This window comes from Garra rufa, chromosome 10 (genome assembly GCF_049309525.1).
Source record: "Garra rufa chromosome 10, GarRuf1.0, whole genome shotgun sequence".
NCBI classification, from domain to species: Eukaryota; Metazoa; Chordata; class Actinopteri; order Cypriniformes; family Cyprinidae; genus Garra; species Garra rufa.
The window spans coordinates 26,183,994-26,203,471 of record NC_133370.1 but is presented as its reverse complement, the minus strand read 5'-3'; the positions used below and the strand labels follow the sequence as shown (position 1 = coordinate 26,203,471).

General features: G+C 38.0%; 1 protein-coding gene across 1 annotated transcript in view; it reads left to right on the top strand.

Annotated features, from left to right (window-relative positions):
- Positions 1 to 19,478, top strand: part of grin3ba (glutamate receptor, ionotropic, N-methyl-D-aspartate 3Ba) — an 81,946-nt gene that overhangs the window by 19,395 nt on the left and 43,073 nt on the right. Inside the window, exon 2 of the mRNA XM_073849180.1 lies at positions 12,425 to 13,062. Within this exon, the coding sequence (XP_073705281.1) occupies positions 12,425 to 13,062 (638 nt within the window). The remainder of the gene's footprint in view (positions 1 to 12,424; positions 13,063 to 19,478) is intronic.

The following is a 19,478-nucleotide window of genomic DNA, read 5'->3' as shown; positions in this document are numbered from 1 at the left end:
GCATTTGTTTGCTGTAATAGCCAATAAAGGCTTTTCTATTGATTATTGAGAAGGGTATGAATAATTTTGGACATGCCACTTTTTGTTCAAATGTAAATAAAAGATGAGTAATAATTTTTTCCACAATAATACCTCACATCGTCTTATTATCTTCTAGGAGAAGCCTGTGTAATTTCCGGTCAAAAAAAACTTGCTGGTTAAATAAAAGTAACTTTAAGTCAGAATTTGCCAGGGGTATGAATAATTTTGGACTTGACTGTATATACAGTTGCAATCGAAATTATTCAACCCCCTAGAGACTGTAGTACTTTACAAATACAAGCTTTTCTGAAGATCCAGGACTTTATAAAAAATTTTACATCTACAACAGTTTACTGGCATGAAAAGTGATAATGTCAATATATAATTTTGTATTAACAACACAGTCATAATTATTCAACCCCTATTTAACATTTCTGTTTTAAGTTACTTATTTTTATGGTAGGGAACAAAATTGTCCTAAAACACAATTAAGCCTTTAGAAACTCTATTAAAGAAAACTGAATTAGCTTGGGGTGTTACACATACCTACATTTAGCCCATGCATGTGCTGAAGCTGAGTAGCAAATATGGGAAAGTCAACAGAGCTCACACAAAAGCTACAGTATAGAGAAAAACTAGTTTTATTATATTAGAAAGTCTAAGGCTACATGAAGATTTCCAAGACATTAAAAACTCCTGGACACAGCTAGCAGCTGTATTCCTTAGTTTAAAGTTTATTGTACCAGAAAACCTTTGAGAGTGTTCAACAAACAAAAGCACAATATCATAAAATGTTTGTTTAGAGCTGCAATGTACAGCCAAAGACTTGAGAGATGACCTCAAGTCATCTCTCAAGTCTTTGGCTGTACATCGTCAAAGGCGGATCAGTCCTGTTATGGGGTTGTTTTACTATAGCAGAAGTGGAAAACATTACTGTATGCAGGATATCATGGATTATTTTAAGTATCAGGCCATTTTGGCAAGAATTGTGATGCCTTTGGTGCAAAGACTGAAGCTGATGATCAATGGACTTTCCTACAGGACAATCATCCCAAAGTATACATCCCAATCTACTTATGCTTGGTTCAGAGATCAGTCATAGAATGTTCTTGAGTGGCCTGTTCAGTCTCCAGATTTAATTCTCATTGAAAATATTTGGCTGAATTTGAAGGAAGCAGTGGCAAAGTGAAAACCAAAGATCATCAGTGATCTAAAAGCTTTTCAGGCGAGGAATGGGCCAAGAATGCAGTAGAGAGGTGACAGAAGCTTCTAAGCACTTCCAATCAACGTTTATTGCTGGTTTTGAAGAATAAAACTCCTTTTGGGGGTTGAATAATTTTGAACAGGAACATTTAAAGCCAATTTGTTTTTTTGTTTTTTTATTCATCAACTTATGTTCTCAGACTTACTCAAATGTACTGATGCCTTTGTTAAATTGTTTTCACAAAATTGCTTGTATATTTGGTTTTTAATAACAAAAACAAAAAACAAAAGTATTTCTGGGAGCCTGTAAAGGCTCTTTCACACCAGAAAATGAAATTAATAAGCCTCAGGCTGAAGCAACTCAGGCTCTGCACTTACTCCAAATTTCTCTCAATGGGAAAACAAAGTAACTTGCATTACATATTTGAAAAAGTCACTTTACTAGTTGCTTAAAAATGTACGCTGATTACATAATTTGCATTACTTGTAATGCATTTTCACAAACACAAGTCACAACAAAGGTAGATATTGTAGTGATACTTTCACTACTGTTTGCTACTTTAAAGGGTTCATGAACAGAGATACCAAAATAGTAAAGTGCCCATCAAAATCTTGCCTAAAGTAGCAGGTCATCCAGGTCCTTTTTGCCTTGAATATTACATCATACCTTTATGGGTTAAAAATGAGTTTTCGTAGTGGACTCCCATGCATCAAAAGTCTTTCTTTTCTTTCATGTTTTTAATTATTATCATAGCAGATCGGAAATCTAAAACAAGACATGAAGCACTTTGATGATAATGCAGAGATTATGAAGAGCTGCTATTTCTCTACTTATCTGATGCTGAATTGAGCCTTGGGTGCATTTTGAGATTTGGGATGTCACACATTTGCTAACACGTACTCATGCCTAATGATGTGGCTAACTAAACACAGAGGGGATGCCACTCAGTATGGCAGACCAAGCAAGTATTTAAGCATCGCTTTCAAGCCACATGAACACTTTATTAAGCATGATAGCTACTCTTGACATCATATATATAAGCTGCTCACCCTTTTTAATTATGCTAAATCCTTTTTTCTAGACTCATTTGCATAAATAGTGTAGATACATAACCATAAATCACTCCTCAGGTCATGAAAACAATTTATATGTATAATGGTATATTGTATAAATCACTTCTTTATCCCAACATGATCCTCTTCAGATGTCAGTCAGAGACCCAAAGAGAGCCTCATTTTTATTCTGTAATTAGACATTTGTTTTTTGCAAGCCTGTGTAGGTATTTCAAAATTATTCACGTTGACAAGTCTTTACCGGTTCCACGGTGGTCCTTCTTAATTAACTTACTGTCACTCTTAATAAAGAAGAAGCAGTATTGATGTATCTTTTGCTCACATTTTTCTCTGCCATCATATTTCTTTCCTCAAAACATTGTGAGGCAGAATTTTATATCAAGATAGGCAGTTTTTTTATGACATTAAAGCATTTTGGCACAACGTTGTGACACTAAGAAGAGAAAAAAACACCAAAAGATGATTACAGAGTAGGGATGAGTCAGGATGGTTGACTAGTCGCCCACAAACCAATTACTGAATTAGTGAAGTCGACAAGGTCTAGATTTAATTTTTTTCTGGCTTCTTCTCAGAGCACGGTTTTAGCATCGCAAATGTCTTGCCTCAGGAAATTGGTCGTTAAATTCGTATCTATTAAAGCACTGCATCAAAACACCGCTTCTGTTAACAAGTCCTCCTATAAATGTCAAGACAATTACTATTGGGATTCAGATGTGAAGCCTGATGTGAAAAAAGTTCTATTATGTATAAGAATCCCAAGGTCGCCGTTTTTGTGTTGAATCTAATATTTTTGTTCAATTAAAAGTTATAGATATTTAGCCTAATTATGTTGAATCTCTGACATTTGCAATACTCTGCTGTTTCTGCTGTTTCTTTAATGTTAGTCTGTATACACATGCAGATACAAATTTAAGGCTGTTGCGTCATGTTTTGCACCACAAATGTTGTGTTTTTGATGTGGCATGTCAAGTTAAAAATAGTTTTGCTTTTAGAAACACATCTTGACACACGAGTTCTGTTTCATTCTGTTAAGCTCCCTCAGGCTGTTTCTGAAAGCAAGACCCAAGGGCTCGAGATTTGGGTGCTTAGCATGGCCCCGTTAGCCCCTGCTGCCAGTTGTCATAGACCATCTGGTTCTTTAAAACACGTTTTACCCTTAATAGCCTTGAGAAATTAGCCTTCAATTCTGATAAAATGGTAGATATTTTACTAGGTCACTTAAACGTGTGAAATGGACTTTTTCCTATGGGTTTTTTCTTATCTCTGCCTTTCTATGTCACAGCTCAGGATAATTACCCTGTGTCAATTGCAATGTCCTAAGAAACCCACATGGTGGAAATGACCCAAAATCAGATTATACAAGGTCTCTTTAAAGGAGAAGTTCACTTTCAAAATGAAAATTTCCTAATAATTCCTAATAACCCCCATGTCATCCAAGATGTTCATATCCGTCTTTCTTCAGTCAAAAAGAAATTATAGTTTTTGAGGAAAACATTCTAGGATTTTTTCCATATCCCTGCTGAAAAAAAACAGCTAATACCAGCCTAGGCTGGTTGGCTGGTCAGGCTGGTTTAAGCTGGAAGTAGCTGGTTTTAGCTGGTCTCCCAGCCTGGCCAAGCTGGTTTTAGCTGGAGGTTTACCAGCCTGACGAGCCTGGCCAGGCTCGAAAATTGGCCAGAACCCCTCTAAAACCAGCCTGCTGACCAGCTAAAACCAGACTGGTTGACCAGCTAAAACCAGCCAACCAGCCTAGGCTGGTTTTAGCTGGTTTGTTCACCAGGGATAGTGGACTTTAATGGTGGTCAGAAGTTTGAAAGTCCAAATTGTGATTTCAGTGCAGCTTCAAAGGGCTCTACACGATCCAAGCTGAGGAATAAGGGTCTTATCTAGCGAAACGATCTGTCATTTTCTAAGAAAAAAATACTTTATACACTTTATAACCACAAATGCTCATTTTGCACTAGCTCGGCCAGGAGGCTGTATTTACTCACATATAACATACAGTATATTGCTAGAAGTATTAGAACACCCCCTTCTAATGTACAGGTTTGACTACTTTAGTAATTTCCATGAGTACAAACCTTAATGTTTAAGCATAAATTGATATTTTGGGGAATTGTGTGCTTCTAATTTTATAGCAACAGTTTTATAGCAAAGGACAGGACCCTTTTCTATTCTAACATGACAATTAGTGTTGGGCGATATGCACAATTTTCATATCGTCCTATCGTCAGCCTGTGAGATCGCGATACAGCATACTATCGTGCTAATTTATTTAATGACATGTAAATATGTCAATATGTAATAAATTCCTTATTCGTTTTGTAAGGGTAGTGCATGACTAAGTAGTGCGTGTACAGAGTGCTGACTGTAGTTCTGTTGGATAGGTTTAAGTTTACTTTCGGTTTCATTCTCTGCTATCTACAGGGAGCGGTAAATGTGCGTGCGTGAATGTAAATGAATGTATCTTTCTTTACCCGTCATATTGCGATAATGTTACCGCTGTGTGTCTGATCTTTGTCATCAGTTCATGTTGTAGTTCAGTTCATATTGATTGTGGAGAAGCGATGTGCGTGTAATTCACGTGCATATGTTTAGCGCCATTTTATCGCATTGTAATTCTAGTTAACGCATTCAGATGTTAAATGTTTCTGTTTACTATATACAGACAGATTCTCATATATCTTATTTAATTCAGCCTAAACCACATTTTACTACCTCTGTTATCCTAATGACTGTCTACACTTAATCTATGTACACTATATGATGAATAAATCTCTTACCCATTTTCACTGCACGTTTATACCGCGGCAAGTTTCTGAGGCATCCTAGAACCGACTCTCTGCGCCGCATCGCTAAAGTTAGGTGCCTTTTTGACGCATAATAATAATAATAATAATCGTCTTACTATCGTCAAAAGCATCAGCAACAGGCGATATCTTTGACTATCGTCGATACACGATACTATCGTCTATCGGCACAACCCTAATAACAATCATCTGTGTATAGGGCAAGGTTCAAAAAGAAATGATGGATCCAGTGTTGAAGAACTTGACTGGTCTGCAGAAAGCAAAGTCCTAATCCCAGCTGAACATCTCTGGTGTGACTTTAAACACAGACCTTGAGTCAAAAACTCATCAACAAACACCAATGTCTTGTTCGTACACTATATGGAAAAAAATATTGGGACACCCTCTTTTTTAGAACCAAAAAAGGCACTTCCAAAACTGTGGCAACAAAGATTGAAACAATTCATTTATTTAAAAATTGTATTTCCATTTCTGTTGCAACAGTTTTGGCAGTGTCTAAAACGACTGTACCCATACATACAAGTCATTGGTGTTCGGTGTTGAGTATTTGGCTCAAGGTCTGCATTTAAAATCACACTAGAGGTGTTCAGCTGGGATTAGGACTTTGCTTTCTGCAGACCTGACAAGTTCTTCCACACTGACTCAATCAATTCTTTCTTGATTAGATGGAGATGGAGATAAATTAAATGAGATGAGTTTTTTGGCCCAACTCTACCTTTTTGAAGTACACAGATGAAGAACTAACCGCTTATGACTTTTCCAACATGATTATGCAATGTGTGAAGATGCAAGATATAAGCATTAGTGGTTAAAATGTATATAAATTTGAATTTTTTAAGGAAAATGACTGATTGTTTCACTAGACAAGACCCTTATTCCTCGGCTGGGATTGTGTAGAGTCCTTTGAAGCTGCATTGAAACTGCAGTTTGGACCTTCAACCCATTGGCTCCCATTGAAGTCCATTATATATAGAAAAAATGTGGAACGTTTTCCTCAAAAAAATTTCTTTGTGACTGAAGAAAGAAAGACATGAGCATTTCAGATGACATGGGGGTGACTACATTTTCTAGAAATGTTCACTTTGGAAGTGAACTTCTTCTTTAAAGGGATAGTTCACCCAAAAATGAAAATGATTCTGTCATAATTTACTGTGAATCATAAAAGAAGATATTTTGAGCAATGTTTCAGTGTTTGGTCTGTACAATGGAAGTAACCAAATGTTCACAAAAGAAAGTCATGCAGATTTGGAGCAACATAAATGAGTAAATGAGTCAATTAGTCATTCTGTCAAACCACTGATTAAAAAATTATGAAAATATGTTTTGCACATCCCTGCTATTCAGGGGTGTATCTGAAACATCAGTCACATTTTTCATAATTGAAAACGAAATGCAGAAGGTATAAAACAGACCATAATTTCAAAATTAGGTAGGCCTACCTCACAAACTCATCAAGTATCAGAGCAGAAATCATTGGGTTTTACTGGAGTTTGGCCGTCTGTTTCAGGAAGATAGACTGTAATTTCCAATTTCTCTGCTCAATTATGGTTTGTTTATGGATCAGGTGCCGTTGCTGTGTGAGAGTGACAGATAGATCCAGCAGCTCCGTCTCCACACCTGCACGATAATTTGACGGCCAAACTACTGTTTGTATTAGTCTGCAAAGCCTGTATGTTGCCGTATTAGATATTAATGAAATGTTACTCTACAGCATTTGGACCATTTATGAGATGTCAGGTAAAAAAACAGCACCCATTTATTTCTCCCCGGTGTTAAGACAGATTGTGAAAATTGGTCGGAAGGTGTGGGAAAAGTAGAAATGGAAATAGACATTTCCCGCTAAACTTCCAAGACGGGGAAAACAAATCAAACTGCTCACGCTGCTCAGATGCCGTCAGCTCGTGGATCCATTTAGACGTGAGAAGGGTGAAGTCCTTCCGGGCGCAGGTATTGTTTGGAGGAGCAGCTGTTTTCAGATCGATTGAGCAATGAGAGGCCTCAAGGCTGAAAGTTTGCCTCCACATAGAAGGTGTTTGTTTGTTTGCTTGTTTGTTTGCTATTCACCTGGCATCACCTGGATTTACTGGTAAATAAAAGATAAGCCTGCCCCCGTTCTCTCTTCTTATCTAAGCTCCCATATGTACGCAGCGCTACCCTGGGACCCCCTTGGTCCATCTATTTTTTGAAGTCCTATTCTTTTGTTTCAGCGCTTCGAGACCAAATGAATGTCGTGTTTTTATCTTTCTTCTTCAAATTCATCCGGTTTGGCATCGCCGCATGGAGTCGTCAGCATGCGTGCTAATTCGTGTGCCCTAAGTAGCGGTGAAAGTCACAGGGACGCGTGTCTGAGCCGCCGGCGGTAATGTTATTCCAGTCACACAGGTTTTAACTTTGCGTGGGGACTCCTCTTCACCGCCGCAGCCCCGTGCTGCTCGCTTGCAGCCCCCCACCAGGTTCAAACAGCCGCTCTCCCCTTCAGAACACCCAAGCATCCAATCTTTCACTCTCACGGCACATTCATGCACGCCTCCCTGTCAGTCCACATCAAAAACAGCAGAGTGTCTGTGTGGAGATGGCCTGTAGCTATTTCAGATGAGAGCTGACGGCTCTTCCACACTGTTTTAGTGTCTGGTTTTTATTCAAGTGATTCAAATGTTTCCAAGATTGCATCAAAACAACTGTTGTGTTCAGTGTTCTTGAGGATGAGGTCATCATGAGTTCAGAGTAAGTAATATATTTCTCTATTTGCCTATAAGGCAGCTTTGGGTGATGGAAGTCACGGGAGATCTAACACTCTCCCTAGACTTCCCTCTTACTTATTCAAACGTAAAATCATTAGGGAATACAATACGCATTTGCAGCCTGAAGATATCAGTATTTTAGGGTGAGGGTTGTTTTTTGTTTTGGTGAGTCAGTGTGAAGACCTAACTAGGGTACAAATTATCTCATTGCGATTTTTTTTTTCTTATTTCTGTTTAATAAAATTTTTGTTGCAGTGTACAGTGTGTGTGCATTAGTATAAGCTATAGATTTGGTGTGCTTGTTTTTTTCTTTTCTTTCTTTCTAATTGGGGTGGGTGATATACCAGTAGACACGATTAATTGATAGAAATTTGTCAGCCAGTACAGATTTTGGAATATCGTCTCTATCACGGTTACACACTCACGTGCTGCTGTGTCATGTGGTCATGAAATAGCATAACTTGCATGCGTTTTTAAGCATTGCAGTTTAAAAGAAGTGATTTTAAGCCATTAAAACACAATCAGCAGCGAAAGAGAACTCATTTCGCTATATGCGCGCTGTCTGAGAGACTGTTTTGAGCGCTTTAAGAGAGGCATGTGCAAGAAAAGATGGTGCTCATAGAGTGCAGGAGTATTAAATGAAGTTATTTTTGCCACTTTATAGGCCTTGAACAGTTAAATACCTGTCTTTGCACGTATCCTCGTAAACACAGTAATTTTGATCTTAAAGGTGCAGTGTGTAGATTTTTGCGGCATCTAGCGGTGAGGTTGTGAATTGCAACAGTCCACCGCTCACCCCTCCCTTTAAAGAACTACGGTAACCGACAGAGGATTAAGATGTCTCGTTTTAGACAGCAACGGATAATGAGATTTCTTTTAAAACGTAAATTAAGGAATTATATTTACTTCACTATTCAATAAAACGATGTTATTCTGAATATTACTGTTACTTGTTCATCATTGTGTCAGTGTTTTTTCGCAAGAACAACAGTGATGAAACGCGATCTGTAGAGCAGTTTTTCCATTTAGGGCTACTGTAGAAACATAACGGCGACTTCCATGTGAGGGGATCCACGGTGTATGTAGATATAAACTGATAATTCTAAGGTAATAAAAACATAATGGTTCATTAAGTAAGGTCTTTATACACCCCTGAAAACATTATTTAAGTTATGTATATTATATTGCACCTCTGTCTAGAGATCATCTTAAATATTACACAGTGCACCTTTAAAGGAATAGTTCACTTTCAGAACAAAAATTTACAGATAATGTACTCACCCCCTTGTCATCCAAGATGTTCATGTCTTTCTTTCTTCATTCGTAAGGAAATTATGTTTTTTTGAGGAAAACATTTCAGGATTTCTTTCCATATAATGGACTTCTATGGTGCCCTCGAGTTTGAACTTCCAAAATGCAGCTTCAAATGGCTCTAAACGATCACAGCCGAGGAAAGAAGGGTCTTATCTAACAAAACGATTGGTTATTTTCTAAAAAGAAAATTACAGTTTATATACATTTTTTAACCTCAAATGCTCGTCTTGTCTAGCTCTGAGTGTACTCTGTGTAGAGATTAAAAAGTATATAAATTTTATTTTTTTTTAGAAAATAACCGTTTCGCTAGATAAGACCCTTGTTCCTCGGCTGGGATCATTTAGAGCCCTTTGAAGCTGCATTTAAACTGCATTTTGGAAGTTCAAACTCAGGGGCACCATAAAAGTCCATTATATGGAGAGAAATCCTCAAATGTTTTCCTCAAAAAATATAATTTCTGTACGACTGAGGAAAAAAAGACATGAACATCTTGGATGACAAGGGGGTGAGTACATTATCTGTACATTTTTGTTCTGAAAGTGAACTACTCCTTAAAGTGAAAACAAACAGCTGAGAAAGAAAACGCATGTATAACAGTATATTGGATCAAAACGGTAAAAGCAATGCAAATATGTGCACTTATCAGGTGTGTTCGACTTGAAGCAGCGCTGCACAGACCGATCGTTTGTATGACATCAAATTACCGTGAGAGTGATTCAAAAGCATTAGGAGCCATCTGCTCTGCTTTCTATAGCTTCTGGTAATTTTAGGCAACATAGAAATACTGGCCAGAATGTGTCCCCGGAAAATGGCATGTATAGTCACCCTACCTTATTTAAAGCATGATCTATATCATTACCGTGAAATAAAATTGCTAATATAATAATATAAGATTTTGGTCATATCGCCCATCCACATTTTCTAATAAAAATTGTATTTGCAGTTAGCTCTAGGTTTGTTGTGCTTGTTTGTTCCAGTTCTGCTCCAACATGCATACCCCATGTAGTTTTCAAATTAGCCGGAAGGATTTGATTAGCTAAATCAGGTGTTTAATTAGAGTTGAAGCTAAAGTCTGCAGGGCTGTGGACTGTCAGGAACTCGGGAACTGAGAATTGCAACCATGATTTAAATCTTCTGTCTTGTTGACAACAGCTGGTTTATAAGCATTTCTCATTATAAGTTCGGAAAGATGGTTGGTGCATGTTGCATCCCTGAATGCATGTTATAAGCAACCAAAACTCTGAGTTCATGTGAAAGCAGCATTTCTTGTAAACCGAGCTGCTCTGAAACACTGAAAATGTGTGTAACAGAACACAGTGTTGCACTTCACACTGGAAGATTCACTACATATATTTGTTTACTTAAAGGTGCCATAGAATGGAAAACTGTATTTACATTGGCATAGTTGAATAATAACAGTTCTGTACATGGACATGACATACCGTGAGTCTTAAACACCATTGTTTCCTCCTTATGTAAATCTGTTTGCAAAAGTCTACTGAAAAAGAGGCCAATTCCATCATAACAGCGACTATTATGTAAGAGTTGCGATCATTAATAGTTACACCCCCTACATTTGCATAGCCCAATCATCAGACGTTCTGCAGGTAGGCTATTGTGAAAAAACAAAGCAAGGACAATAGTGAAAATGGCAGATCACAGGAATAAATGTTATGTTCCAGCTTGTGCAGGGGATGTTAAGTGCAGGGATGGGTTGGTGACTGTACTCACAAAGGCACGGAAAACAAATAACGTGTTCCAATAAAATAAGGCGAGCCACTAAAGGGACATGGTTAGCTTCTTGCTAGCGCTAGCCTGTTACATTGCAGTACATAAGATTTCACTTACCACATAAACAGTAAGGAGAGATGACTGCGCGGACATTGGCGAATGATTTGCAGATCCTGATCACCACTGACAGCATCTAAACTTGTCAAATGTGCTAAGTACTGCGGCTGTAGTATAACGTTACACAGAGCATGTGCGATGCAAATCTCAAAAGCGAAAGTAAAATGATCGTGCATTCAAAAAGGCAGTTTCAATGCCCCGCATATTAATAGCGGCTCGAGCTCCATAATTAAATATATATTTTCCTCCATGTGTTTCCTTCCTGCTGTGTAAGCTATTGAAATGAGCCACTCTGTGAAACAGCCAATCAGAGCAAAGCTCATCATTATTATTCATGAACCTTCCAAATAAGGTAATAACAGACCATTTCATTCTAGGGACAAATCCTAGGGTTGTAAATGGACTTGTAAAAGCATTTCTGGAGAATTTTTGTCCTTTCTTAGGCCATATACCTTCTATGGAGATATCAGAAAAAAAATTTAAATATTGTATCAATGCATTCTATGGCACCTTTAAATTTCATATATTTCGATTTGATAGTTGCACTAAGCCATAACACTGTTTTGGTTTTATTTTGCTTAAAGGATTAGTTTACTCCAGAATCAAAATTTCCTGATAATTTACTCAACCCTTTGTTATCCAAGATGTTCATGTCTTTCCTTCTTCAGTTGAAAAGAAGTTAAGGTTTTTGAGGAAAACATTCCAGGATTTTTCTCCATATAGTGCACTTCAATGGTGGCCAATGCAGAGTTTCCAAACTGCAGTTTCTGTGAGCTCTACACGACCCCAGCCGAGGAATAAGGGTCTTGCGTAGCAAAACTATCAGTCATATTCTAAAAAAAAAAAAAATTATATACCTTTTAACCATAAAACTCGTCCTGCACTTGTTCTGCATCCATGACTTCACCCATTACGTAGATGCAGGCAGAAGTACCGACCCAGTAAGCAAGCGTACATGCAAAGAAATTTAAACTCCTTTTACAAAAAAAGGTAAAACAACAATGATGGCCGTTTTCCTTTTTTAACTGGAGTACTCAGATGAACAACATGCGTTACATAAGCGCTACTGCAAGACGAGCATTTGTTTTTAATCAAGTATATACATTTTTATTTTTTTAGAAAATTACACATTGTTCCGTTAGATATTCCTCGACTGGGATCCCTTTGAAGTTGCACTGAAATCGCAATTTGGACCTTTAATTTGTTGATCCCTATTGAAGTCCACTGTATGGAGAAAAATCCTGGAACGTTTTCCTCAAAAACCTTAATTTCTTATTTTACTGAAAAAAGAAAGACATGAACATCTTGAATGACATAGGGGCGAGTACATTTTTAGGAAATTTCAATTCAGGTGTGAACTAATGTAAATAATGTGCAGCCTTAGACATAACCGTATATGTTTTCTGTTTTCAGAACCGCTTCCATTTACAGATGATGACACGAACGCCCCCTTCAGGACTGTCTGATCTGCTGCTGGCGGTGTTGCTAAAAGGAGGCTGGCAGGGCGGAGCAGCAATTCTTTGTCCGGGAGGTGGGAAAACGGGAATGCTGGAAGAGCTTCAACAGCAGGGCCACCTGGGCTTGAATGGAGCCCACTGGCACCTGTGGGAGACCCTCAACCTGTCAAGACTGGAGGAAAACTTGAGCGAAGACAAGGTAATGGAGCTACTCTCACAGCTCCTCAGCAGGACTCCTTCTGCTCCGGCGTCTTCCATGGTGCTTTTCGGCTCTGACCCTGAATGTACAGCCAGGGTGCTGCGCAGTGCCCACCAGCTGAGTGTTGCGTTGCCCCCGATGCAATGGCTCAAGGGATATCCGCTTACTCTGGATTCTCTACACTCCATTGGCTCCCCCCTGGGTCTTCTGGCTTATGGGGAGGTGAATCGCAAGCCTCTGAACTTCTACATTAGGGATACACTGCAGCTTATTGGCAGGGCTGTATATGCTGCGACCATGGTGAGACCAGATCTGGCACTCATCCAGAACATGGTCAACTGCTTCGACAAGCCTAATAAACACGAGTTGCCCTCCTCTGGACAGTACCTTGCCAGGTAAGCATAAATAACATAATATAACATTTTCCAGCTAAGAAGCTTATACAACTATTTAAAAACATTGTATAACAGTACCGCAACTATTCATAGACAAAGTACAGTTTCCAGTAACAACCCATTTAGTTATAATGAGACATAAACAGCAGTGATGTAGCGTTTAACAATGCTACATCACTATTGTTTATGTCACATTATAACTAATAGGCTACACCGTGCACAGGTACCCCCCAATTTACCATGTTTCACATTTCTGATTAGTGAGCAATTTTCATGTGACACTTGTGCAGGTTATATGATCCCATGACCTTCAAGCCCCGTTATTCATAATAAAGCTGGAGATTGTTTCAGTATAGGACATTAGCGAAGAAAATAACTGTGCATGGTTTATTTATTAAAGTTTATGTCTCTTAAAGAGTCAAATGTCATAGGCTACACAAATGTGGGCATTCTATGCAGACTGAAAATTGAAGCACACATATTGCACCTCTACCATGTTTCACATTTCTGATTAGCGTGTAAGTGTGATACATGTGCGGATTATATGAAACCATAGGCTTCAAAGCTGGAGATTGTGTCAGAATAGAAAATTTGTGAAGGAACCAACTATCCATGGTTTATTTATTAAAGTTTATGTGTCTTAAAGATTTACCATGTTTTAGATTTCTGATTAGTGTGTAGTTTTTGAAAAATATGTGGCTTGAGTGAAACCATTACATTCAAGTTTAGTTACTCACAATAAAGCTGGAAGTTAGCAAAAGAAACATTATGCAAAGTTATACAGTGCATATAGACCCCCTTCACTTTTTTCAATTTTGTTATGTTGCAGCCTGATACTACAATTGTTTAAATGTATTTATTCCATGGAATGTCTGGATACTGGATTCTGATTGGCTGGCAGTAAAACCGTTTAATGCACAGGTAGTTCCAAGTCAGTTTAATCACCGTTCTATATTAATGCGCTGCTTTAATTGATGCACGTAAACGCACACACAGATAGAGAGAGAGAGAGAGAGAGAGAGAGAGAGAGGTCGGAGATCGCATTGTGCTGCGCACATACATAAACTTCTTGTAAGCTCTTGCCTGTGATTCTTATTAAAATAGCCTATATACTAGATCGCTACATTATATTCCTCAGCAACGAAGTGGTAAAACTGCTGTTTTTGAATGAATTCGTTGTTTGTAGAGAGAGACGCGCAGACGCACAGCATGCAGGCAGGTAACATAACGCACATACACACACACAGTCTACGATACACACACACACACACACACACACACACACACACAAATGTCATCTCTCTCTCGCCTTCTCTCGGTCGATCGATAATTTACTGAAACAAATGCTATAATGCATTCAAATAAATGTGATCTTACCGGACTATTTCATCTCTGTGTCTGATTTGAAGCGGGCAGAATGCTAGAGCTGCGTGTCATAACTGACGAAAATAACCGTCTTTTTTACCTATTCGGTCAAATTTTGCACTGTAAAGAGCAATACTAGTTTTAACTTGTCTATAAATTTGCAAATGACCATGGAATAAGCGGGATAATCAACGGCTTGCCGTGCATTAAAGGATTTAAATGCACGACGTGGAGGCTAATAACCGCCCGACGCGAAGCGAGGGTGGTTGCCTCCGCGATTATCCCTTACTTATTTTTACCGTTGATTATCCCTTACTTTTTTTTTCTCATTAATCTACACTCCATACCTCATAATAACAAAGTGAAAACTGAATTTTTTTAAATGCCTGTAAATTTATTAAAAAGAAAAAAATTAAATTTCACATTTGCATAAGTATTCAGACCAATACTTAGTTGAAGCACCTTTGGCAGCAATTCCAGCCTAGAGTCTTTTTGGGTATGATGCAACAAGCTTTGCGCACCTAGACTGGGGGATTTTCTGCCATTCTTCTTTGCAAATCCTCTCAAGTTTGGTCAGGTTGGATGAGGACCTTCGGTGGACAGCCATATTCAAATCTCTCCAGAAATGTTCGATAGAGTTCAAGTCAGGGCTGTGGCTGGGCCACTTAAGGACATTCACAGAGTTGTCCATAAGCCACTCTTGCTGTGTGCTTAGGGTCATTGTCCTGTTGGAAGGTGAATCTTCAGCCCAGTCTGAGGTTCTAAATGCTCTGGACTAGGTTTTCATAAAGGCTATCTCAATATTTTGGTGCATTGAGCTTTTCTTCTAAACTGAAACTGCAACTGAAAAACAGCCCCACAACATAAGGCTGCTACCAGCACACTTTACTTTTGGGATGATGCTTTGCAGGTGATGAGCAGAGCTGATTTCCTTCAAACATGATGCTTAGAATTGAGGTTAATCAGACCAGAGAATCTTGTTTCTTAGAGTCTGAGGGGCCTTTAGGAGCTGTTTTTGCAAGTTCCAAGTGTGTTTTCATTGAGTTTGGCCACACCACTATAAAGCCCAGAGAGGTCAAGTGTTGCAGTGATGTTTGTCCTTCTGTAGGTTTCTCCCATCTGCATATATGATCATGGAGCTCAATTAGAGTGACTATCATCTTCTTGGTCACCAGTCTAGACGAGGCCCTTCTCCATCAATTGCTCAGTTTGGCTGGGCAACCAGCTCTCAGAAGAGTCCTGGTTGTGCCAAACTTCTTCCATTTGAGAATTATGGAAGCCACTGTGCTCATTTCTGCAAAAAGAGTTCTGCAGGCAGTTCCTTTGACCTCATGGCTTGGTTTTCGCTCTGGTATGCATTGTCAGCTGTGAGGCCTTTTATAGAGAGGTGTGTGTCTTTCCAAATCATTTGTCAAAAAAAAAATGAATTTAAACAATTATAGTATCAGGCTGCAACATAACAAAACTGGAAAAAATTGAAAAGCTTTCTGAATGCACTGTATGTCATAAAGTGGTCATGAACTAAGAAAAATTCCCTTGATCTTTTGACATAGAGGTCATTGTACTATGAAAACATCCAAGTTTCAGAACTCAAAACTTTCTCATTAGTATAAAAACATCTTAAATTGAAGCCAATCTACCAAAATTACAGGTTGTGGAATATGCCACTCCACTGTAATATTGTGGCTAAATACCGCCTCCACAGAAGAAGTTCAACCACTGCTTCTACATCACTGCCTGTTTAGCCCCGCCCACTGATTCACTCATGTAGTGTAAATTATAAGAAAAGCAAACATTAGGAAAGAATGGATTAACTTTATTATTACTGAAGTTCCAGAACCCATCAGTAAGAACGTGTTCCTTTGTTCACTTCATTTTACTGTGGATTTGTTTACAAAGAAGGCACAATTCGACACAGGATTTTCAGAAAGATTTAAACTAAAAAACGATGCTGTGGCAACTATATTTGATCCAACAGTAATGTCGCACCACACAAGTGTGAGTAACTGTTTTTATCATGTGGTCACTATTGCTTTGTCTGTTATTACAGATTGCTTGAGATGTACTTAGTATTTAATTACTAGTATTTAGTACTTAGTTTTTAAACTAACACAGCAGCTCCATCTATGAAGTATGTAGTCAGACATAAACAACTGCTAGCCAATCTGCCACAGCTATTTAAATGGAGCATTTCAATGAGGGACATGAAAACAGGACAGAAAATAGCCTATTTCTTCTAAACTATGTTTTTTGAAGTCAAAATCTTGATAACATTATACGTGGACCTCAGAGAACAGCACAAAAATAATAAAAAAGGCAGTTCATGACCCCTTTCAAGAGTCAAATATCATAGGTTACACATGCAAATTGAAAATTAAAGCACACTTTCTGAACCTCATTCACATTTATGATTAATGTGCAATTTGCATGTGTCATGTGGCATGTGTGGCTTATGGATCCCTAGCCTTCAGTCTCAATTATCTACAGGGGATCTGGAGATTGTCTCAGAATTAGCCATTAGTGAAGAAAACAACTGAGTATTAACATCATGTGCATTTTATTAACATATATTAATCGTATTACATTTATTTGTCTCAAAGAGTCAAATATCATAGGTCACACTATTGTGCGCAAACCGAAAATTAAAGCAATGTGTCATGACACATCAATTTAGGGATGCAGTGAGCAGACATATAATGTGGGAGACTTTCTGCGAAATGTCACTGCTAATGGTTTGCATTTAATACAGGCCTCTTTTAAATGTAATTATTATGTGATGCCCAGTATAAAGCTTTTTAATTGAATACGGTCTTCAAAAATGTTTGTTATACAATATATAATCAGGTTTTTAAAAATACAGGAAAAAAATTATTTTCAGGATTTTTTTTTGTGTTCTTGCTAACTTTATCAAGTGTTGCTTTAATGTGGCTTAACTGTTGTAGATTATACGCATCTTGTTGCTTATCCAGCTACATTTTTAAATGAGCTTCTCCAATGCTGTCAATATTTTAAAATGTTATCTTATCTCCTAATCATGAATTAATTAGTTATCTGATCACGCAGTGCAATCATCAAGCTTTGAATTCACCTTTAGTCATTAGCGTGTGTAGACATATTAGGCATGCTCTACATTAAGGGAATTATAAGGTAGTAAATACTCTCCAAGGAAAATGGCTGAATTAGTATTGCAGCCACCAGTATTAAGTTAGAGGAATATTCCGTCTCGGCCACAGTATGGCATCATATCTTAAAGTTATTTTCCTGATGGAGCCACCAGAGACTTTAAAATGCAATTAACTGACTCAGGGGCATTTTCCATACATTTATACCTCCCTAATTAAAACCATATCCCGGTGTGCATTTACATAAGCCGTCAAGTTAGCAGTCACACCGTGATGCATTCGCAGCAATGTAGAAGCCATTTGTGACACTTCTGAGTCCTTCTCACTGACTGACCTCCATAAACAGGACAAAAACCTTTCTGCATTCAGGTCGCCAGGCTCTTTCTTCATCTTCAATGCCAGTGTCCTGTTCAATGTCAAGAGCTCACAGAGCCTGCTGTCCACTGCCTCTCAGCTTGATGCATTGTGTTAGTGGAGGAGGCTGTGGGAGGCTTGTCTATTAGTATCACATAATACAGAGATTGTTGTGCAGATCCTGAGGGACTGAATATTTACAATTTCTCATTCAAAATAAAAACAAAGGAGAAATTACAGGACTATTCTGTCTTAGCCACAGTATTATTTATTGCTTTATTATTGCTTTGCTGCTATTTTCAAAGGGTCATGAACTGCCTTTTTTATTGTTTTGTGCTGTTCTCTAATGTCCACTTATAATGTTATAAAGATTTTTACACCAAAAACATTATCATTTAGAAGTAATAGGCTATTTTCTGTACTGTTTTGACCCCCTCATCAGAACACTCTGTTTAAATAGGTGTTGGCTAACAACATGTTTGACAGCCTACATCATTCACAGATGGTAGCTGCTATGATTTAGGTTAAAAACGCATAAATGCGTCATTTGATCTGTAATAACAGACAAAGCAATAGTGACCATGTAATAAAAACAGTTACTCACTTGTGTGGATGCAATATAGCCAACACATCATCGTCTATTAGTTTCAATCTTTCTGAAAGTCGTGCGTCAAACTGTGCTTTGTTTGTAAATGAATCTGCTGTAAAGTGAACAAAGGACCTTACTGACGCAGTCTGGAACTTCATTAAAAATTAAGTTCATCCACTCTTTTCTAATGTTGGGATCAGAAGGAAGGCAATGCAAAGACTGTGTTTTTCTACAACTTGGCACTGCACAGCTTCTTCTTGTCTTTGGAGCCATCTTTACCGGCAGTGTTTCGCCACATAATTACATCATAAAGTGGCACATTCCACAATCTGTTGTTTTGGCAGATTGGCTTCAATATAAGCTGTTTTTAGAGTTCTGAAACTTTTTTTAGTACAACAACCTCTTATACAGTGCCTTGCAAAAGTATTCATACCCCTTCATTTTTTTCACATTTTGTTTGTTGCAGCATTATGATAAACTACTTTAAATTAGTTTTTTCCCCACATCAATTTACACTCCATACACCATAATAATGACAAAGCAAAAAACAGATTTGCAAATTTTACAAATTTATTAAAAATAAAACACTGAAATAAGTACATTGCATAAGTATTCATACCCTTAACTCAATACATAGTTGAAGCTTTGCACATCTGCATTTGGCAATTATCTGCCATTCTTTGCCTCACCTTTTCACCTCTCAAGCTCAGTCAGCTTGGATGGGGGCTGGCAGACATTTTGTAGAGTCCTAGTTGTTCCAATCGTCTTCCATTATGGATAATGGAGGCTACATGCTTCTGTGAACTTTCAATGCAGCAGATTTTTTCTGAACTCTTCCCTAGATCGTTGCCTTAATGCAAGTCTGTCACTGAGCTCTACAGGCAGTTATCTTGACCTCAGGACTTGGTTTTTGCTCTGATATGCATTTTCAGCTGTTAGACATTTTCTGAGAGGTGTGTGCCTTTCTAAATCATACTCATTCAAAT